The sequence below is a fragment of the Typha latifolia genome, chromosome 14, assembly GCF_019914945.1.
Source record: "Typha latifolia isolate L0001 chromosome 14, TyphaL0001v2, whole genome shotgun sequence".
Taxonomy (NCBI): domain Eukaryota; kingdom Viridiplantae; phylum Streptophyta; class Magnoliopsida; order Poales; family Typhaceae; genus Typha; species Typha latifolia.
This window is the reverse complement of record NC_133099.1, coordinates 2,170,082-2,192,120: the sequence shown is the minus strand read 5'-3', so window position 1 is coordinate 2,192,120 and position 22,039 is coordinate 2,170,082. Positions and strand designations below refer to the sequence as shown.

The following is a 22,039-nucleotide window of genomic DNA, read 5'->3' as shown; positions in this document are numbered from 1 at the left end:
CTCATCCACCAATCCGCTCGCGACTTGTAGCATCCGTGCGGTGGACCTTGTCGTTAATAATTGAGGCATGGCAGCCTTGGGATGATGAAGAAGACCACCTGTTTGAAACAACGTCTGCAAGAACCACGTTGCAAACAAAGGCCCCACATATGACAGCAGATAGAAGTTGGTTTAATAATAAGATTCTTGATGTCTCCTCACCTATCTATGTCATAATTCCCGGTCTTGCTTTATAAATAAAGGACTAGAGGGAGCCAAAGGTTCAATCTCATCACAGCATCTTTCTCCTCCCTCTTCCTCATTAGCTTAAGGCGACAAAGATGGCTTGCCATCTGCGATCTATCAGCTTGCCCACAAGACCCAGTTCCCTTGTGCTCAAGGTTGAAGAAGAGCTGCAGAAGCTAAGAGCTTGCGTGGCTTCACCCTCTGCAACCGCGCACACGGTGTTCGACGGATTGAAAGGTCTTGGAGATTTGTATGAATGCATCAAGGAGCTTCTTTGCTTGTCAAGCAACCAGAATGGTCTCTTCCACTCCAACCAAAAGAAATTGGTAGAGGAAGAAATGGAAGAGTCCATCAGGTTGCTGGACATCTGTGATGCAATGAGGGATAACTTTTCCGCAATGAAAATTAATGTTCAAGAGCTACAAGTTGCTCTTCGAAGAGGAGGAGAAGCCGCCATGGAAAGCAAAGTGCGAGCTTTCGTTCGCTTGGCGAAGAAGGCAAACAAGGATATCAAGAAGCACAGTAGCAACAAATGTGGATCTGGTTCTCCTGTTGAAGTGGAGTGTGGTTCCTTAAAGGTGGTTAGATTGTTGACAGAGGCTAGAGAGATCACCATCTCTCTCCTCCAATCTGTTTCATCAGTTTTGGCAAAACAAATGATCAAGCCAAAGACTAGCAAATTGTCTCTTGTCTCAAGGACATTTAACAAGAGGAGAGTGGCATGCGGCGAGGAGAAAGAGGATGATGATGCCTCAATCTTCTCTTCTTATTCTTGCAAGGATTTGAATGATGAGACGGCATTGAGAGCTCAAATGCAATTGCAGAGATTGGAAGTCATTATAGAAGGTCTGGAGAATGTATTAGAATGCTTGTTCCGGCAGATGATCCAGTGCAGAGTTTCTCTTCTGAATATATGTTGTTCATGAAGGGTCTCTTCAGATCTTGGACTTCTTGTACAAAGTGACCAGTATCCAAATTTTAAAGGATTCACTGATCTCCTAGCCCTTCTGTATACATCTCAAGTGGATAGTTTCTGTTTCAATTAAAATTTTGTACAATCCCAAAAACTTTATGGTCATGTGAAGTTTTGTACATGATTCCATGAATTCTTTCTCTTGCATTGTCGTAGTGAAATTTTTTCCAGATATTCTCAAAGACGTAGTTATACAACTCCAAATCAGAAAGTGGATTTCTTTTTGAATCCATTTATAGCAGCAACTGATGTTCCCTTCACTTGATTTCTTCTAAGATGAGCATCTGAGCCAGCAATTATGCCATCTTAAAATTTGAGCTTTGTTCATTAAGTCTTTACAAGTGATAAGGATTAATTATTTTACTCCAACTATTTTTGGGACTAATTCTTAGTGCTAGTTGTCAGAAGCATTAGTAAGGTGTTCATATACATTGTTGGAAAATTTTATCCCTATCATATAACTGCAGTTTTTAGTGCTTAAATGTGTCCAATGGAATATAATTGACATTAAGTTGTTCTGATTAGGGTCCTTTATTAGTCTATGAAGCTTGTGTGGTGGATTTCGTTGGCAATAATTGAAGCATGTGTAAGAGTTCATGAATCGACCCTCATGTGGAGTCCTACTAGAAAAATGCACACCGTACATAACCTGTTTGTCGTAATGACTACAAGAACCACGTTGCGAGTACACAAATAACAACGACAGCATATGAGAGGTGGTTTACTGCGATTAATCTATTGCTGCTCAAGAAGATGCCAGATCGAAATCTGCGTGGTTCTTCAAAACACCAAGCACTTGAAGAATTTTTAAACGAGGTCGACACCGCGTAATTGAGTCATGGGCAATATGTTTTTTTTTTCTCTCATCTGATCATTTGGCTCTTCTCTCAATACGGTCACCACCTGTAGCACCCGTGCGGTGGATCTTGTCGCTAATAATTGAGGCATGACAACCTTGAGATGATGAAGAGGGCAACCTGTTTGAACAATGTCTGCAAGAACCACGTCGCAAACGAAGGCCTACATTGACGGCACATGGGAGTTGGCTCAAGGAGATTCTTGGTGTCTCCCCAACTATCTATGTCATAGTTTCTGATCTTGCTTTTATAAATAGGGGCCTAAGAGGAGCCAAAGCTTCAATCTCATCACACTTCGTCTTGCCTTTCTCTCTTCTCCATAAGCTTAGAATCTTAAGGCGACAAAGATGGCTTGCCATCTGCGATCCATCAGCTTGCCCACAAGACCCAATTCATTTGTCCTCAAGGTTGAAGAAGAGCTGCAGAAGCTAAGAGCTTGTGTGGCTTCATCCTCTTCAACGGCACAGATGGTGTTCGATGGATTGAATAGTCTGGGAGATGTGTACGAATACATCAAGCAGCTTCTTTGCAACCAATGCGGTCTCTCCCACTCCAACCAAAAGAAATGGGTAGACGAAGAGATGGAAGAGTCCATCAAGTTGCTGGACATCTGTGGTGCAGTGAGGGATTGCTTGTCTGGGATGAAGATTAACGTTCAGGACCTGCAAGCTGCTCTTCGAAGAGGAGGAGAAGCCACTGTGGGAAGCAAAGTGCAAGCTTTCGCTCGCCTGACGAAGAAGGCAAACAAGGATATCAAGAAACAGACTACCAAGTGTGGATCTAGTTCTCCTCTCAACGAAGATTGTGATTCCTTAAAGGTCGTTAGGTTGTTGGTAGAGGCCAGAGAGATCACTATGTCTTTCTTCCAACTAGTTTTGTCATTTTTGGCGAAACAAATGATCAAGCCAAAGACTAGCAAGTGGTCTCTTGTCTCAAGGACATTGCACAAGAGGAAAGCGGCATGCGGCGAGGAGAAAGAGGATGATGAGACGAGATTGAGAGCTCAAACACAATTGCAGACATTGGAGATCAGCATAGAAGGCCTAGAGAATATATTAGAAGTCTTGTTCAGGCAAATGATCCAATGCAGAGTTTCTCTTCTGAATATCTGTTGTTCATGAAGAGTCTCTTGGAACTCAGTTTTCTTGTACAAAGTGATCAGTGTCCGCATTTTGAAAGGATACATTGATCATTTATTATACTCCTAGCCCTCCTGTATACAGATCATGTGTATAGTTCCTGTTCCAATTAAAAGTTCTCCACAATCAAAAAAACTTTGATCATGCGAAGTTCTTCAATCTGATTCTGTGAATTGTTTTGCTTGCATCGTCTCGCTGAACTTCTATTGTAACGCTGAGATGGTCTCAAATGCAACTAGAGGAGATATGCTCACGTAATTCTCTGTTAGATCGCTGTCGTCTCGGTGATTCTAGTTTTCAGAATTGTGATTTATAATGTGTTGATATAAGTAGTTATCAGAAATTATATCCCTATCAGATCGTTGTAGTTATTTGAGCTTGGCAATAGAATTTAATTGACATTAGTTCTTCTGATTACGGTTTGGCTTCCAAGTCATCAAAACAAGGATGCTTCGGAATTGCTTCTAAGTTCTAATGCACGTGTGGCCCCCTCCAAGTAAGCACGTAGGAACTTGGCGAAGCCATGGTAAATTGGTAACTAAAATACCTAGAACTCCTAAATATATGAAGCTTGTGTGGTGGATCTTGTTGGCAATGATTGAAACATGAGTGAGAAAGAGGTCAGGTATGCACGAGGTGTATTACAAGAAAAATAAATCCCGTACACAACCTGTTTGTGGTGATGACTACAAGAACCACGTTGCAAGTCGACACCTAACACCGACAGCATATGAGAGGTGGGTTACTGGGATTAATCTATTGTTGCTAATTCACAAGTAGGGGACCAAAAGGATCCGCTCAAGAAGATGCCAGATCGAGATCTGCGTGGTTCTTCAAAACACCAAGCGCTTGATGAAATTTTAAATTGAGGTCTACACTTCGTGATTGAGTCATGGCAATATATTTTTCTTATCGGGTCATTATTGGCTCTTCTCCCGTTGCTCTCACCACTTGCAGCACCCGTGTGGTGGAACTTGTCGCTAGCAATTGAGGCATGACAGCCATGAGGTGATGAAGCAGACAACCTGCTTGAAACAATGTCTGCAAGAACCACGTTGCAAATGAAGACCTACATTGACGGCACATGGGAGTTGGTTCAACGAGATTCTTGGTGTCTCCCCAAATTTCTATGTCATCGGTTCTGATCTTGCTTTATAAATAGGGGACTAGAGGGAGCCAAAGGTTCAATCCCATCACAATCATCTTTCCGTTCTCTCTTGTTCACTAGCTTTCAAGCTTTCAAGCTTTCTACAAGAAAAATGGCTTGCCATCTGCGATCCATCAGCTTGCCCACAAGACCCAATTCACTTGTCCTCAAGGTTGAAGAAGAGCTGCAGAAGCTAAGAGCTTGTATGGCTTCATCCTCTTCAACGGCACAAATGGTGTTCGATGGATTGAATGGTCTGGGAGATGTGTATGAATACATCAAGGAACTTCTTTCCTTGCCAAGCAACCAAAACGGTGTCTCCCACTCCAACCAAAAGAAATGGGTAGAGGAAGAAATGGAAGAGTCCATCAGATTGCTGGACATCTGTGGTGCAATGAGGGATAACTTGTCCTCAATGAAAATTAATGTTCAAGACCTACAAGTTGCTCTTCGAAGAGGAGGAGAAGCCGCTATGGGAAGCAAAGTGCAAGCTTTCGCTCGCTTGGCGAAGAAGGCAAACAAGGATATCAAAAAACAGACTACCAAATGTGGATCTAGTTCTCCTCTCCATGAAGATTGTGATTCCCTAAAGGTCGTTAGATTGTTGGTAGAGGCTAGAGAGATCACTATGTCTTTCTTCCAATCAGTTTTGTCATTTTTGGCGAAACAAATGATCAAGCCAAAGACTAGCAAGTGGTCTCTTGTCTCAAGAACATTTAACAAGAGGAAAGTGGCATGCGGCGAGGAGAAAGAGGATGATGATTGCTCCATCTTCTCTTCTTATTCTTGCAAGGATTTGGAAGATGAGAAGGCATTGAGAGCTCAAATGCAATTGCAGACATTGGAGGCCAGCATAGAGGGTCTGGAGAATGGATTAGAATGCTTGTTCAGGCAGATGATCCAATGCAGAGTCTCTCTTCTAAACATCTGTAGCTCATAAAACTTCTCTTCAGACCTTATACCTCCTGTATGCTGGTCAGCATCCACCTTTTAAGAGTTTGCTGATCAGCATAAATTTTGCTCTTCTGTATACAACTCAAATGTATAGATATTCCAATTGAAAATCGATATTTTATATTATTACTATCACATAAACTCCTCTGTTATGCCTTTGTCTGGTTCTTTAGGCTTGTGGAAATTACTTACAAAATGATACTGAACAATGTACTAATTCACTGTTATGTCGTTAACCTTTCGATCTTTCTATATTTCGACAAACAGAGCACCAATTAAGATGCATAGTAACATGCAAATTTAGCCCGTAAATTAATTTGTCGTACTGCTGAAAGAACTCTTCTGAAACAATGTTGCATGCATCTGTAATTTTGTTCTCCAGGAATAAAAGGTTAATCTATTCAATCTGTTTGTGTAGAACTTGTGCAGTCTTTAACCATTATCTTGGAGTATAAATTCTTAGCCTAATTTGCTTCTTAATTCTGATTTCCTCTTTGATTAGTGCTCTGTCAAATGCAAAGGGAAAACATGGATGAATGAATGGAAATATTCTAGGAAATTACAAACTGGGGATTTGGTAGTTTAATAATAAAAGAATCAACGCACGAAGCTACATCGAGTGTAATTAAGCCATAATAATTAAGTAGCAAGTAGGGGAATCTCTTGCAGTGAGCTAGCTGTATGATTCCTTACTACATGATAACATGAAGCAGTTGAAGAATTTTTATAACCTTAACCTCGTGTTCATTTCTCAAATAAGTTTTCTCATCATATAATTGAAGACTTATTTTTAGATCAACTACCAACTTATATAACTCAGCTTGCGGTGGAACCTACTAAGAAATGTGAATAAGCTTCTAGGACCAAGCAAAGATTCTATTGATCTAACAACATATAACGCCCGTGACGACAATTGAAACATGACAGCATGACAGATTGAAATATGGGGAAGTGCCGGGGTGCCATTAGTACGGAGCATTAAACAAGAAAGGAACGAAGACGACCTGTTTGTTGTAATGCCAACAAGAACCACGTTGCGAGCCTAGACCCAGATCAACAGCGCATGGGGACTTGGGGATCGATTTGATCATGACGATGACTATTGATTCTTCCAAAAAGGAAGTTGGGGGAGTGGGTGAGCGGAATTATCAAACCAATGAAGGCTACTCGTGCAGTGGATCTTGCTGTTGATAATTGAAACATGACAGCCTCGGACATTGAAATGTTCAGACGTCGAGTTCACCTGTAGGAGTAAAGAAAGTGGAATACACAGAATTTGCTTGTTGTATGGCTGCAAGAACCATGATAGCACATGGGACCTTGGTTTATGGAGATTCTTGATGTCTACCCATTCAACTATGTTCATGTTTTCTTATTTGGCTTATAAGTAGGGGCTGCTGAAGGATCAAGCCTATCACAACTTAATTTCCCAACAGAGAACTATCATTGCACCAACAGAGAACTATCAATCCATTAGCCTCCCCTCGAGACCTCATTCCCTTGTGCAAAAGGCTGAAGAAGAGCTACAGAAGCTAAATGCCTGCATGGCGGCCTCCTCCTTAACATTCTAAATGATGTGCGACGCACTAAAAGAGGATGGTGATCTATTTGTCGTGGTTAGGCTGTTGATAGAAGCTAGAGAGATCACTATCTTTCTCCTCCAGTCTTTGTCTGTTGAAATGTATAGCTGTTCCAATTGAAATCAGATATTTGATTTCACATGATTATAGAAAGCTTTGCTATTTCCCAATTTCTTATCCTGATCGTTTGCATTGGTGTTTCCTTCTATTGGTTCTAGACTTCTAGTTTCGTTTGATATATTTCAGCTCCAACTTTTGTGAACAACTTACAAAATCTGTCAGAGGAATCCTAGTTGACAATGTCATTAACACTTGGAACGATTTTAAGCATGATGAGAATTGGATCAGTCTAGAAGATTAATAGCAGAATCATATCTTTCCCCTTCAATTTACTTCTTGCACTGCTGCTGATAAAAATCCTCCAGAATAATGTCATATGAATCATAGTTAATGTGCTGATTCATTTGTCTTACAATTATGGCTGTAAAAATTATGCAAGCTTCAACTAGTATCATGGAAAACAGTCACTTGGCATCATTTCTTCCTTAACTCGGAAGTTCTTGCTAATTTTTCATTTGAAGTTTATATCACAGAAGTGAAATCTTTCTATCTGTTCGGCTTAAAAGTAACTGAAGGAGATCAAAGTGGCAGACACCCAAAGGAAAAAAATCAACGTGAAAATTAGCAATAGTTACAGAGTCTTAGTATAACTAACCAAAATTTGTTTTCTTTTTTGAAGTAAAAGTCAAAATTATGGCCCTGTTTCATTACAAAACTGTAACCCTTTTTGCATCTCAGAACCACAACTAACAAAAGAGTAATGCAGAACCTCCAAACAAGCTGAAGAACAGTACAAACACTAAGTGTAACTAGCCAATATTAATACGTAAGTCGGTGTACAGTGCAGTCAACCGAGTTTGCCCGGGTTAACAAAGTCGTCGCCGAGAGAAGTCTTCCTGCCGAATTCTTGTACGAGGTTGATACTTTTTCACTCCTCAAACGAGGCATGACGCGCAACTGGCTCAGGAAATGTCGAGGAGGTATACATCTCACGATTGAAATCATAGACAACCATTACTTGGATCACCAACAACATATGACAGTATGACACCCGTGCACTAGATATTTTTCGTTGAGAATTATTGAAAGATGACAGCTCGAAGGATGGAGAGAAGTCCCGGGTATCCAATTAGTACGGAGCATTAAACAATATGGGAACGAAGCCGACCTGTTTGTTGTAATGCCGACAAGAACCAAGTTGCAACTGTAGTCTGTGTAGATCCACGCCGAGAGCACATGGGAGCTTCAAAAATCAGATCTTCGTAGTAATGGTTCTTGATTTATTTCTATCATATTGATGAACCCACCACCAACTTAGACACCCGTGTGCTAAGATTTATTAGTGGATGCATCACCTAATTTATGGAGCCCGTGGTGATGGCTACAAACAATTGCTCTGCTAGTAATTGAAACATGACGGCCTTGAACGGTGAAGAAGTGTTGGCCTCAATTTATTGATGATTAAAGAAGAAAGGAGCGAGTACGACATGTTTGTGGAAATGGCTACAAGAATCCGACCGCACATCCAGACCCGGCTCACTCAGATGCTCCTTGTAATGGTTGTTGATTCGTCCATAAATAGTTCTTTTAATGAAACCACTGAATGCCTTTTTCTTTCATTTCGGATCGAATACCAACCTAATGCGCTCATGCAGCGGATCTTGCTTCTGATATTGAAGCATGACAGCCTTGAGTATTGAAGGGTCAACTTCTGTTTCATCTGTTGTACCAAAGATAGACTAAAGAAGTTAACTTGTTTGCAGCAATGTCTACAAGAACCATGCTGCAAACAAAGACGTACATTGGCAGCACATATGAGTTGGTTGATTAGATTCTTGGTGTCTCCCATCAAACTATATTTATGGTCTGAGTTTGGTTTATAAGTAAGGGAAGCCAAAGAATTGTTTCCATCACAACTCCTTTCTTCATCAATTGCTTTACAGAAGAGTGCCATTACAACATACAGAGCAAAGATGCCTTGCCATAATCGATCCACCAGTCTTCCCTCAGCACCTCATTCCTGTGTGCTCAGAGTTGAAGAAGAGCTGCAGACGCTAAAGGCTCGGGTTGATTCCTCCTCCTTAACAATGCAAATGATGTGCGATGCATTGAAAGATATCGGGCATTTGTATGAATGCATCGAGGAGGTTTTCTGCTTGCCGAGCAACCAAAACTGTCTGTCTCACCCACAACAAAGGAAGTTGATGGAGGAGGAACTTGAAGGATCTGTCAGGTTGCTAGATCTCTGCAGTACAATGCGGGATAACATGGGTGCAATGAGAATACACATTCAAGATTTCCAATCTGCCCTTCGCAGAGAAGGTGCTGCGGCTACTGCAAACAAAGTTCAAACTTACATTCGCTTTGCAAAGAAGGCAAACAAGGATGTCAAGAGGCAGATTGGTAACAAGTTTACTTCTTCCATCAAAGAGGATTGTGATCTCTTACTAGCAGTTAGGCTATTGATAGAGGCAAGGGAGTTCACTATGTCACTCCTCCAGTCTGTTTTCTCACTTGTGTCAAAACAGATCATCAAACCAAAGACTAGCAAGTGGTCTCTTGTCTCCAAGACACTTCACAAGAGGAAAGTGGCATGTGTGGAGCAAGAGGATAATGACAGGAAGGCACTTGAAGCTCAAAAACAATTGCTGACATTAGAGCTCAGCATTGAAGGCCTAGAGAACGGATTGGAATGCTTGTTCAGGCAATTAATCCGAAGTAGAGTTTCTCTTCTAAATATCCTCAGTTTATAAATGTATGCTCAGACCTTGTGTCTTGTATGCAGCGTTCTGAATCCACCTTTTAGAGGATTCAGATCAGCATCAAAACTTCCCCTTCTGTATACAACTTAAAATGAATTATGTATGACATACTTTTCAATTTGAAAATGGATTGTTGATTTTATACAAGCACAATCACTTTGCTGTTACATGACTGTTCTAAGATTTCATGCTCAGTCTTTTTGTTTGTACTGGCTTGGGTGATAATTTTCATGCTGACACATTATGGTGTGAGGATATACCCTAAGCCTAATCCTATGTAGATCTTGCAAACTTGCATTGGATATGTTATTAAAAATTAAGTTATCGATCCGTGGAACAGCAATACTTCTCCACGATCAAATTGGGGGTAGGACCATATCTTCAATATTGCTGCTAAATCATTTATTTAGAATATTTCATAAATAACTTCTTCAAAAGCAAACCCTATTCATCACTAGCTAACTTCTTCACAAGAACATCCTTAGCTTGTCATTCCAATGATCAGAGTCCACCTTTTAAAGGATTTGCTGATCACCTTTCGTCCTTCGCATTTTGTCTACAACTTAAATGCACAGCATTCTGTTCCAACTGAAATTTGATATTTGATTTTATGCAAGCACAAGCATTTCGCAATTGGATATATATTGGATAATGAATCCTATGAAAGTTTTCCAGAATAGCAATGGATGATGCAAACATATCCTTGGAGCATCCTCATAACTTCACTATGGCCAGCAAGCTGAAGAAGGCATTAATCCTTTTCACAAGAATAACTATCTGGTTTGCTTTTTTTTTTGTTCTTTTTTAAAAGGAAACGATTATATTAAGATGCTAACTGGGTACAAAATCTCCTAAACAATTGGAGATTAAAATTTGAACAAATTCAAAAGGAAATCTTCCATCCCAAGTACACCCCAAGTCGAGGCTTTTTCTCTTTTTTGCAAACCGATCAGCAACAAGATTAACTTGACGAGATGTATGAGTAACTTTACAATTATTAAAATTATTAGTTAGATTTTTAATATCATTATTATTAGCGTGTTCACTTGCCCTTTGTGGTCAATGTTTTTCTATAAATAATTTAGTTACTCAGTGTAGCTTTGCGTTCTTGCATCTAAATGTAATTATTATTCGATCCATGCATTTTATTATTTATTTCTAAAAAACACTTTGAATTAGTTTTACCTAAACAACGGTAGAAATGAGAATATCCCATTACTTTTGATAATAAAAATAATTAAAACACTTAAAAATACCCTTTATTTGATTTTTAAATCAAGTTCTCTATTTTTTTTTATCTTAATCTAAAAAACTTATTTAAATAGTATCGCGGACATTTATAACCGACAGTTAATAAAACTAACAACAAACTATTTCTGAGGTATTTTAAGCAAAATATAAAAGTTTAATGATAAATATCTATTATATAGTAGGGTGTAAACTACGCTGTCTGCTGCTAATAAGTCGAATCATTTCCTCTATCCAACACCAAAAGTATGATGCTCGTGCGGTGATAACCACAAGATCTTGTCACTAATAATTGGAACATGACAACCCGGATCGACAAAGAAGTGCGGGCACCCAATTCACATGGAGTAGTAAAGAAGAAAGAAATGAATACGACCTGTTTGTGGAAATGGCTACAAGAATTATGTTGCAGACCAAGACCCACATTGACACCACATGAGAACTCGCCTACTGAAATGTTCCTGGTAATGAATACTGATTCTATCAATAAATGGTTGTTTCTTTAAAACTATTAGCGAATTTCCTTTTTCTTTTTGGATTCAATTCAACACCAAATTATGGCGCTCGTTCTGCCGATCTTGCTGCTTATAATTGAAGCATGATTGCCCTGGGCAGCGAGGAAATGTCAGGCTTCCATTCAATCTATTGCACTAAGCAAATATTAAAGAACACAACTTGTTTGCAATAATGTCTGAAAGAACCATGTACAAGAGCAGGACCTACATTCATAGCACATGGGAGTTTGGGTTCTTATTAAGTTCTCTTGGTCTCCCCATCCAACTACATATCTACATTATTGGTTCTTAGTTTTGTTTAAAAGTAGGGGGAAGTCCACGGATCAAGCCAATCACTTGAACAATCTCTCCTTTCTCTCTTCTTCAATAGCCATACAGGAAAAGAGCTCTTACAAGCGAAAAAATGGCTTGCCATCTGCGATCCATCAGCTTGCCCACAAGACCCAATTCACTCCTGCTCAAGGTTGAAGAAGAGCTGCAGAAGCTAAGGGTTTGTGCAGCTTCCACCTCCTTAACACCCCAGATGATGTGCGATGCATTGAAAGGGATCAGAGATTTGTATGAATGCATTGAACTGCTTTTCTGCTTGCCAAGCATTCAAAATGGTCTCTCTCACCCACAACAAAAGAAATGTGTGGAGGAGGAACTTGAAGGATCCATCAGGTTGCTAGACCTCTGCGGGAAAATGCGGGATAATTTGGGTGCAACGAGAATGCACATTCAAGACTTGCAGTCTGCTCTACGCAGAGAAGGAGCTTCTGCTATTGAGAGCAAACTTCAAGCCTACATCCGTTTCATGAAAAAGGCACACAAGGATGTCAAGAAGCAGATGAGTGGCAAGTGTGTATCTATTTCTCAGAACAAAGAGGATAATAATCTTTTTGTTGTGGTTAAGATGCTGATTGAAGCAAGGGAGATCACCATCTCTCTCCTTCAATCTGTTGTCTCATTTTCGTTGGGGCAAATGATCAAACCAAAGACTAGCAAGTGGTCTCTTCTCTCAAAGACATTACGTAAGAGGAAAGTGGCATGCGAGGGCGAGCAAGAGAATGATGATATCTTCATCTTTTCTTCTTATTTATGCAAGGATTTGGATGGCGAGAAGGTTTTGAGGGCTCAACAGCAATTGCAGATAATCGAGCTCCGCATTGGAGGTCTCGAGACCGGATTAGAATGCCTGTTCAGGCAATTAATCCGAAGTAGAGTTTCTCTACTAAATACATTTAGCTTGTGAAAGTCTGCTCAGGCCTTGTACCTCTTGTGATCAATGACCAGAATCTGCCTTTTAAAGGATTCTGATCGGCATCAATTTTTCCTCTTTTGTCTACAACTGAAAATGTATAGCATTACTGTTCCAGTTGAAACTAGATAGTTTATCTTATGAGAAAACAAGATTTTGCATTTAGTCGATTGATGAAATGATTTCATGCTTCATCTTTTGCTCGTACTGGATCGCGAACTACTTTTATTCACTTGAAAACATATTCTAACTGGAGTCTTATAAAGATATTACAGTTGTTGGATGATGTTCTAAATTATATTATCAACGCTTGGTTGGATATAAAATTATAAATGTGTCATCGAAACGCTGGTAAAGGCATTCATTTAGAAGACTTTTTCCTTCACAAGCCTACAATTATCCTGTATGTGTTACAATTATATTTGCAGTCTTCTTACGACCTGAGTTTTGATGTGCGCTACTTACTCTTATTGATGTTCTGTATATGTAAATTAATGTATTTCTACTCTAGTCTTCAATCATTATCTCTCTTTTTTTTGACAAAATTCAATCATTATCTTTCAAAGTTCTTTGTTTGTTCCTTTAACAGAAAAACTTCACTGATTATGCTATTATAAGTCCATATCAGAAAGTTGAAAGTTCTATTATATCATGTTAGTCACAGTTCTTATAGTTTTCTTACATTTCTTTCTACGTTGACCTACATGCGAATGTTCATATGTTTATTTGAAACCGCCCTAATTTTGTATCCGAAAAGTATTATCACTTTGAATTGTTCCTTAACCATGAATTCAATTACACAGGGGATGCGATACTCCTGGAATGCCAAAAGGAGATAAAGCTAAAGGAGAACAACTCCATGTAATTCTTTAACCACAAGAGCAAAAGTAATATCTTTTTTTGTTTTTTTTTCAGAATCAATTGTCTGACCAAATTCAATCTTCACTTCCACTTGAGTAGACATGTTATAAGGTTTTTTATATGTACATACTGCATTACTGCATAGTGTTACCTTATTATTGAAGAGGACGTTTTCAATATTTGGAATCATATCCTCTTGATACAAGGTGCAAGTCTTACCTTCATGACGCCTTGCCGAACTGTTCACTAATTTTAACAATTAGTGGTCTAAATTCTAAACTAAAATTTGGAGTACTTCTATTTAAGCTTTTGTGTGGTGCTTATTTTGAGAGAAATAGGGGAGTTTTGTCTCTATTGCGCCATTAGAATGCCGGTGGATGGTTGGAGTCATTCGCGCTTTTAATAGTCTTTCTTTTTTCGTAAGGAAAATTTTCAAATAACACCCTATATTTTCATCATCTTTACTATTACTATGATATACTACCGTTGATGAGAAGAAAGGGCCAGGCTATAAAGTTAGAAAACAGGGTGTTAATAAAAAACTGATAAAATGTAGGGTGTCATTTGAATTTTTTATTTTTTATTTCTAAAAATGAGGCTCAGTTTGCAGCTTATGAATGGTTCAGGCAGGCTCAAAGTGTAATAAGAAAAAAAGTAAACATAAAAAAATGAAGACAAATGCCGTGCAGGTGTTGACGCTGCTTGTGTCGACCAAGATAAGATCGAGAGGGGAAAAGCTTTCGGTGAGTTGTCGGCCCGGAATAATGAAGTCTTGAAGAGGTGCAACTGTGCAAGGCACTCAATTTACATGGAGTCGTAAAGAAGAAAGAAATGAATGCGACCTGTTTGCGGAAATGGCTACAAGAACTATGTTGCAGACCAAGACCCACACTGACCCCACTGCGAGCTCGCCTATTGATATGTCCCTGGTAATGAATACTGATTCCAGCATTAAATGGTTTTTTCTTTAAAAGTGTCGGCGAATATTTTTGTTTTCTGGGTTCAATAAACCAAGTTATGGCATTCGTGCTGCCAATCTTGCTGCTTATAATTGAAGCATGATTGCCCTGGACAGCGAGGAAATGTCAGGCAGTCAGACTTCCACTTCATCTGTTGCATTAAGCAAATATTAAAGAAGACAACTTGTTTGCAATAATGTCTGAAAGAATTATGTACAAAAGCAGGACCTACATTGATAGCACATGGCAGTTTGGTTCTTGTTAGGTTCTCGGTGTCTCTCCATCTAACTACATGTCTACATTATTGGTTCTTAGTTTGGTTTATAAGTAGGGTGAAGTCCATGGATCAAGCCAATCACTTGAACAATCTCTCCTTTCTCCCTTCTTCAGTAGCCATACAAGGAAAAGAGTTCTCACAAGCTTACGGTGAAAAAATGGCTTGCCATCTGCGATCAATCAGCTTGCCCACAAGACCCAATACCCTTGTGCTTAAGGTTAAAGAAGAGCTGCAGAAGCTAAAGGCTTACTCAGCTTCCTCCGGCTTAACAGCCCAGACGATGTCCGATGCATTGAAAGGGATCAGATATTTGCATGAATGCATTGAAGAGCTTTTCTGCTTGCCGAGCAATCAAAATGGTCTCTCCAACCCGCAACAAAAGAAATGGGAGGAGGAAGAACTTGAAGGATCAGTCAGATTGCTAGACCTCTGCAGGACAGTGCAGGATAACCTGGGTGCAATGAAAATGCACATTCAAGACTTGCAATCTGCTCTACGCAGAGAAGGAGCTTCGGCTATTGAGAGCAAACTTCAAGCCTATATCCGTTTCGTGAAGAAGGCAAACAAGGATGTCAAGAAGCAGATGGGTGGCAAGTGTGGATCTATTTCTCATAACAAAGAGGACAATGATCTTTTTGTTGTGGCTAAAATGCTGACTGAAGCAAGGGAGATCACCATCTCTCTCCTTCAAAATTTTCTGTCATTCTTGTCGAAGCAAATGGTCAAACCAAAGACTAGCAAGTGGTCTTTTGTCTCGACGACATTACATAAGAGGAAAGTGGCGTGTGAGGAGCAAGAGGATGATGATGATATCTTCATCTTTGCTTCTTATTCATGCAAGGATATGGATGGTGAGATGGTTTTGAGGGCTCAAAAGCAATTGCAGATTTTTGAGGTCAGCATTGGAGCTCTCGAGAATGGATTAGAATGCTTGTTCAAACGACTAATCCAAAGTAGAGTTTCTCTACTAAATACGCTTAGCTCATAAAAGTCTGCTCAGACTTGTACCTCTTGCGATCAATGATCAGAATCTGCCTTTTAAAGGATTCTGATCAGCATCAATTTTTCCTCTTTTGTCTACAACTGAAAATGTATAGCATACTGTTCCAGTTGAAATTGGATAGTTTATCTTATGAAAAAACAAGATTTTGCAATTGATCGATTCATGAAATGATTTATTGCTTCATCTTTTGCTTGTATTGGCTCGTGAAATACTTTTCTTTTAGATATATTCACTTGAAGATATATTCTAACTCGAGTCCTCTAAATATATTACAGAATTTTCAGTTGATGTCCTAAATTATGTTACCGACCCTCGGTTGGAAACATATCATCTAAATGATAATGAAGGTATTAACTGAGAAGACTACACAGTTGTATATGTATCATTAACTTTTTCCTTCACAAGTTTACAATTATCCTGTATATGTTATCTTTAACCTGAGTTTTGATGTGGGCTACTTACTCTTATTGATATTCTGTATATGTTAATTTGATGTTTTCTGCTCTAGTCTTCCATCATTATCTTTTTAAGTTTAAGTCCATATAAGAAAGCTGAAAGTTTTGTTATATCATGTTAGACTGTTAGTCACAGTTCTTAAGTTTTCTTACATTTCCTACATGCTGAAGCTCTATCTTCATGGAAATGTTCGTATGTTTATTAGCTACAGCTCTAATTTTGTATCCAAAGGTATTATCACTTTGAATTGTTCCTTAACCATGAATTCAATTACGCAGGGGTGTGATGGCAAAAGGAGAGAGATAAAGGAGAACAACTCCATGTAATCCTTATAATGGCGAGAGAAAAGTAATCTCTTTTTTCTTGTTTAAATACTTTTCCATAATCACTTTTCTAACAAATTCATTCTTCACTTCCACATGACTGAACATTTTATAAGGTTCTTTATATTTACCTCTAATAAACCATTTCGGATGTTCTACCTCACTCCAAGAAAGAAAAACTCAACCCTAGCTTTATTAGGGTTTGGCTGCGTGTCTTTTTCGTCGCGGATGACCTCCTTCTCTCCCCTTTCCTAACTAACTCTAGTCGAGCTAATGGAAGAGACCTACACTAACCAAACCCTTTTTAAGTCATATCTTACCAAACCCTTCCTCGCCAAATTAAAAACTTCTTTTAAAATCTAATCACCGTATCCTACCACACCAAATCAAAACTCTCTAGTTTCCCTTGAACCATAATCTAGTCTCTTTCTTCAAGCCAAACCCATAACATAGAGAAATGAAAAGAGGGCATAACCATAAATATTGGTTATAAGCCCTTAAACAAAATGGAGGTTAATTCTTGTTTGATACCCGTCTGTTTAAAAATGGCTGGGTTAAGACGTTAAGTTAACTCAGATGTCGGAAGAAAAATATATTAAAAAAAAGGAGGGTAGGGTGATAAAATGACGGGTTGTTAATTGGAAAATGATGAAACATAGGGCGTTATTTGGAATTTTCCAACTTATGAAATGGTTCAGGCTCAAATTGTATTAAGAGAAAAAGGAAAAAGAAGAAAACAATACCGATGCAGCTATAATGGCTAATTGGCTATGCAGATGTTGTCGCCGCTTGTTTCGACCAATATAAGAGCGCGAGGGAATAGGCTGTGGGAGTGGGAGTTGTCTGCTGCTAATAATTGAGTTATTTCTTCGATCCGCCACCAAACATATGATGCTCGTGCGGTAATGGCTACAAGACTTTTTTCGCTGCTAATAATCGAAACATGACAGCCCGGAACGACGAAGTCTTGAAGAAGTGCAGGGCACCCAATTCACATGGATTAGTAAAGAACAAAGAAGTGAATACGACCTGTTTGCGGAAATGGCTACAATAACTATGTTGCGGTGCAGGACCCATATTGACACCACATGCGAGCTCACCTACTGAAACGTTCCTGGTAATGAATACTGATTCTATCATTAAATGGTTGTTTCTTTAAAACTATTGGCGAATTTCCTTTTTCCTTTTGGATTCAATTCAACACCAAATTATGGCACTCGTTCTGCCGATATTGCTGCTTATAATTGAAGCATGATTGCCCTGGACAGCGGGGAAATGTCAGGCTTCCATGCAATCTGTTGCATTAAGCAAATATTAAAGAAGACAACTTGTTTGCAATCTGTTGCATTAAGCAAATATTAAAGAAGACAACTTGTTTGCAATCATGTCTGAAAGAACCATGTACAAGAGCAGGACCTACATTGATAGCACATGGGAGTTTGGGTTCTTATTAAGTTCTCTGTGTCTCCCCATCTAACTACATTTCTACATTATTGGTTCTTAGTTTTGTTTATAAGTAGGGGGAAGTCCACGGATCAAGCCCAATCACTTGAACAATCTCTCCTTTCTTTCTTCTTCAATAGCTATACAGGAAAAGAGTTCTTACACGCTTACAGCGAAAAAATGGCTTGCCACCTGCGATCCATCAGCTTGCCCACGAGACCCAATTCCCTTGTGCTCAAGGTTGAAGAAGAGCTGCAGAAGCTAAAGGCTTGTGCAGCTTCCTCCTCCTTAACAGCTCAGATGACGTGTGATGCATTGAAAGGGATCATATATTTGTATGAATGCATCGAAGAACTTTTCTGCTTGCCAAGCAATCAAAATGGTCTCTCCCACCCACAACAGAATAAATGGGTGGAGGAAGAACTTGAAGGATCAGTTAAATTGCTAGACCTCTGCGGGACAATGCGGGATAACTTGGGTGCAATGAAAATGCACATTCAAGACTTGCAATCTGCTCTACGCAGAGAAGGAGCTTCAGCTATTGAGAGCAAATTTCAAGCCTACATCCGGTTCACGAAGAAGGCAAACAAGGATGTCAAGAAGCAGATGGGTGACAAGTGTGGATATATTTCTCAGAACAAATCGGATAATGATCTTTTTATTGTAGTTAGACTGTTGACTGAAGCGAGGGAAATCACCATCTCTCTCCTTCAATCTGTTCTGTCATTCTTGTCGAAGCAAATGGTCAAACCAAAGACTAGCAAGTGGTCTCTTGCCTCAAAGGCATTAAGTAAGAGGAAAGTGGCATGCGAGGAAGAGCAAGAAGATGATGATATCTTTGTCTTTGCTTCTTTTTCATGCAAGGATTTGAATGACGAGAAGGTTTTGAGGGCTCAAAAGCAATTGCAGATATTCAAGCTCAGCATTGGAGGTCTTGAGAATGGATTAGAATGTCTATTCAGGCAACTAATCCGAAGTAGAGTTTCTCTACTAAATAAGCTTAGCTTGTAAAAGTGTGCTCAGAGTCTCAGACCTTGTACTTCTTGTGATCAATGATCAGAATCTGCCTTTTAAAGGATTCTGATCAGTGTCATTTCTGCCTGTCTACAATTGAAAATTGTATAGCATACTGTTGCAGTTGAAATCAGATACTTTATCTTATAAAAATACAGGGATTTTTCTATTAGTTGACTCTTGTAACATTTTCATGCTTCATCTTTTGCTTGTACTAGCTTATGAAATACTTTTCAATTTCATGTAGAAATTTTATGGTGTATAGGTATTTTTTCTAACCTGTGTTCTTTAAAGATTTTACAAAATTGTTGGATGCTGTTCTAGCACAAAATTGTGTTAAAAACCCTTATATGGATAGAAGCCTATCATTTAAGCACTGATAAAGGTACTCATCAAGAAGATTACTGATAATTAGCATACTTGGCCCTTCAATTTTAATTATTTCACATCTTCCGGAATGATGCTTCCAAAGCAATTCTATATGCATCATTAACATTATTTTTCCTCCACAAGTGTATTTATTATCCTGTTTATGTTACACTGTCTATCTTCTTACAACTTCAGTATTGATGTGTGCTCCCTAATTTTAGTGATATCTGGTGTTTGCCTGCCTGGTAATTACATTCTTGTTGTTGTTTGTTCCTTTAACAGCTATTCTTTCTGATTATGCATTTTAAGTCCATATCAGAAAACTGAAATTTTTCTTATTTCATGTTAGATCGCAATTCTTATAGCAGAAGACATTCTAAGTCTTCGTGCAACATGATACTATTCCTTGATTCATAAGAAGAGGGGAGAAAAAAAAAGGGGAAGCCTGGTACTTGAAGAATGAAAAGATGATTGCATGTAACTATGACATTTTATTATGCCTACTTAGGTTCTCTTTGGACCATTGCTCACGTAGTCTTAATCTTATTGTTTGATGAGATGCACGTACATCATCTGAAGGTGAGGGAGAGCTGGTAGATGCATTACTGATTTGCAAGAAGACCAATTTCTGATGCTATAATCGCCATGAAAGTTGTCACTGCTTCTTTTAATCAACAGAACACCGACAGGAAATACGTTCTGGTGGGTAGTCTGCTGCTAAATTGCTAATATTTATATCATCTCTTGGATCCACCACCTAACATATGATGCTCGTGCAGTGATGGCTACAAGATCTTGCTGCTAACAATTGGAGCATGACAGCTCGGAAAATGAAGAAGTTCCAATTCACAGGAATCCTGAGAAGAAAGAAATGAACACGAGCTGTTCATGGTAATGGCTACAAGAAGCCCATTGCAGACCCAGACCCACATGGACAGCTCATGCAGTCTTGCTAATTGAGATGTTGCTGGTACTGAATCCTGATTTTTGCATTCTATAAGGTTTTCTTATGAAATCATTAAAGGTTTTTTTTTTTCGGAACATTATGGCCTTGAATTATGAAGATGCCCAACCATCTCTTGTACTAAAGAAAAATTTAAAGAATACAAATTGTTTGCAAAATTGGCTACAAGAATCACGCTGCAGACAAAGACCTGCATTGACAGCACATGGAAGCTTGGTTGCTGAGATTCTTGGTGTCTTGTGGTTCTGAGTTCGGTTTATAAGTAGAGGGAGCCAAGCTTCGAATCTCACCATTCCATCTCTGTTTCACTCCTTCAGTTACCTTGATAGAAAAGAGTCCTTGCAATATTACGGCGCAAAGATGGGTTGCCACCTCCGATCTGCCAGCCTTCCCTCAAGTCCTAATCCTCTTGTACTCAACGTAGAAGAAGAGCTGCAGAAGCTAAAGGCTTGTGCAGCTTCCTCCTCAGCACCGCAGATGATGTGTGATGCGTTGAAAGGGGTCAGAGATTTGTATGTGCGCATTGAGGAGCTTTTCTGCTTGCCAAGCAACCAAAATATTATCTCCCATCCACAGTGTAAGAAATGGCTGGAAGAGGAACTTGAAGTGTCTGTCAGATTTCTGGACCTCTGCGGGGCACTGCAGGATAACTTCGGTGCAATGAGGATGTGCATCCAAGACCTCCAATGTGCTCTTCGAAGAGAAGGAGCTTCTGCAATTGAAAGCAAAGTTCGAGCTTTCATTCGTCTCACGAAGAAGGCAAACAAGGATGTTAGGAAGCAGACGCGTAATAAGTGTGGACCAATTTCGCTCATCAAAGAGGACAATGATCTTTCAACAGTCGTTAGATTGTTGATAGAAGCAAGGGAGATCATCGTCTCTATCCTCCAATCTGCTCTGTCCTTCTTGTCGACACAAATTGTCGAGCCAAAGACTAGCAAGTGGTCTCCTGTCTCAAAGATGTTTCACAAGCAGAAAGTGGCACGCAATGAGGAGCAAGAGGATGAGACCTTTGGGTTGTCTTCTTACTTCTGCAAGGATTTGGATGATGGAAGCCTACCAAAGGCTCAAAAGCAATTGATGTCATTAGAGGTCAGCATTGGAGGTCTAGAGAGTGGAGTAGAATTCTTATTCAGGAGGCTGATCCAAACCAGAGTTGCTCTTCTGAATATCCTTAGCTCATAAAAAGATCTCATTACGCCTTATTCATCCAATATCCGATGATTGGAATCCATCTTTTATAGGATTCATCAATCATTATGAGTTCTTCCAATTTTGTATGCAAATTAGATGTACCATATACCGTTGTAATTAATGTCAAACATTTGATTATATACAATGGTCTTTCTCATTGTTGATTTGGTTTCCTACTAATACTCTTATGCGTTGTCTTTTGCTCGTCAGTTCCTAATGACTCGGGGAATAGCTTATGAAGTTATGATTAGATATCGATTATTGCTTGTAGAGATATTCCAGCTCCAAATCCTGTGACAGATTCACAATTATGTTCTGGATGATATTTCCGGTGATGATTACATTTTTCATAAGACTGCTCAATTTTGACACTATATGTTTACTTTAGCCTTGTGGTTTACTTCCTTTTCGCAGTTACATGAATGATTTCCGGGCAATGTGTCATTCTTTATTGAGCAACTCCTCATAATAATAGA

At 39.2% G+C, this 22,039-nt stretch overlaps 7 protein-coding genes across 9 annotated transcripts; all 7 read left to right on the top strand.

The window, feature by feature from the left end:
- The first annotated feature begins 320 nt into the window (after positions 1-320).
- On the top strand, positions 321-1,151 carry LOC140801112 (uncharacterized). Its single transcript, XM_073156117.1, has one exon. It carries the CDS (start codon positions 321-323, stop codon positions 1,149-1,151), a length of 831 nt encoding a protein of 276 aa, XP_073012218.1.
- Positions 1,152-2,402: 1,251 nt separating this feature from the next.
- On the top strand, positions 2,403-3,176 carry LOC140801109 (uncharacterized). Its single transcript, XM_073156110.1, has one exon. The coding sequence runs from the start codon at positions 2,403-2,405 to the stop codon at positions 3,174-3,176; it is 774 nt and encodes a 257-aa protein (XP_073012211.1).
- A 1,277-nt stretch (positions 3,177-4,453) lies between these two features.
- Positions 4,454-5,281, top strand: LOC140801108 (uncharacterized). Its single transcript, XM_073156109.1, has one exon. The coding sequence runs from the start codon at positions 4,454-4,456 to the stop codon at positions 5,279-5,281; it is 828 nt and encodes a 275-aa protein (XP_073012210.1).
- Positions 5,282-7,720: 2,439 nt separating this feature from the next.
- Positions 7,721-9,864, top strand: LOC140801130 (uncharacterized). Its single transcript, XM_073156137.1, has one exon. The coding sequence runs from the start codon at positions 8,909-8,911 to the stop codon at positions 9,686-9,688; it is 780 nt and encodes a 259-aa protein (XP_073012238.1). The 5' UTR covers positions 7,721-8,908; the 3' UTR covers positions 9,689-9,864.
- A 1,263-nt stretch (positions 9,865-11,127) lies between these two features.
- On the top strand, positions 11,128-15,951 carry LOC140800607 (uncharacterized). Of its 3 annotated transcripts, XM_073155362.1 has the most exons (4): positions 11,290-11,409; positions 13,504-13,561; positions 14,251-14,490; positions 14,911-15,951. In XM_073155362.1, the coding sequence occupies exon 4, from the start codon at positions 14,955-14,957 to the stop codon at positions 15,783-15,785; it is 831 nt and encodes a 276-aa protein (XP_073011463.1). In that variant the 5' UTR covers positions 11,290-11,409; positions 13,504-13,561; positions 14,251-14,490; positions 14,911-14,954; the 3' UTR covers positions 15,786-15,951. The 3 variants fall into 3 exon arrangements, with proteins under 3 accessions (XP_073011462.1, XP_073011463.1, XP_073011464.1); XM_073155361.1 differs by lacking the exons at positions 13,504-13,561; positions 14,251-14,490; positions 14,911-15,951 and adding an exon at positions 11,831-12,891 and having other exon boundaries at positions 11,128-11,409; XM_073155363.1 differs by lacking the exons at positions 11,290-11,409; positions 13,504-13,561 and having other exon boundaries at positions 14,209-14,490.
- Positions 15,952-16,535: 584 nt separating this feature from the next.
- LOC140800606 (uncharacterized) lies at positions 16,536-19,188 on the top strand. The gene is made up of 2 exons (XM_073155360.1): positions 16,536-16,604; positions 17,356-19,188. Exon 2 carries the CDS (start codon positions 18,011-18,013, stop codon positions 19,031-19,033), a length of 1,023 nt encoding a protein of 340 aa, XP_073011461.1. The 5' UTR covers positions 16,536-16,604; positions 17,356-18,010; the 3' UTR covers positions 19,034-19,188.
- Positions 19,189-20,260: 1,072 nt separating this feature from the next.
- On the top strand, positions 20,261-21,655 carry LOC140801309 (uncharacterized). Its single transcript, XM_073156340.1, has one exon. It carries the CDS (start codon positions 20,730-20,732, stop codon positions 21,552-21,554), a length of 825 nt encoding a protein of 274 aa, XP_073012441.1. The 5' UTR covers positions 20,261-20,729; the 3' UTR covers positions 21,555-21,655.
- Positions 21,656-22,039: the final 384 nt, after the last annotated feature.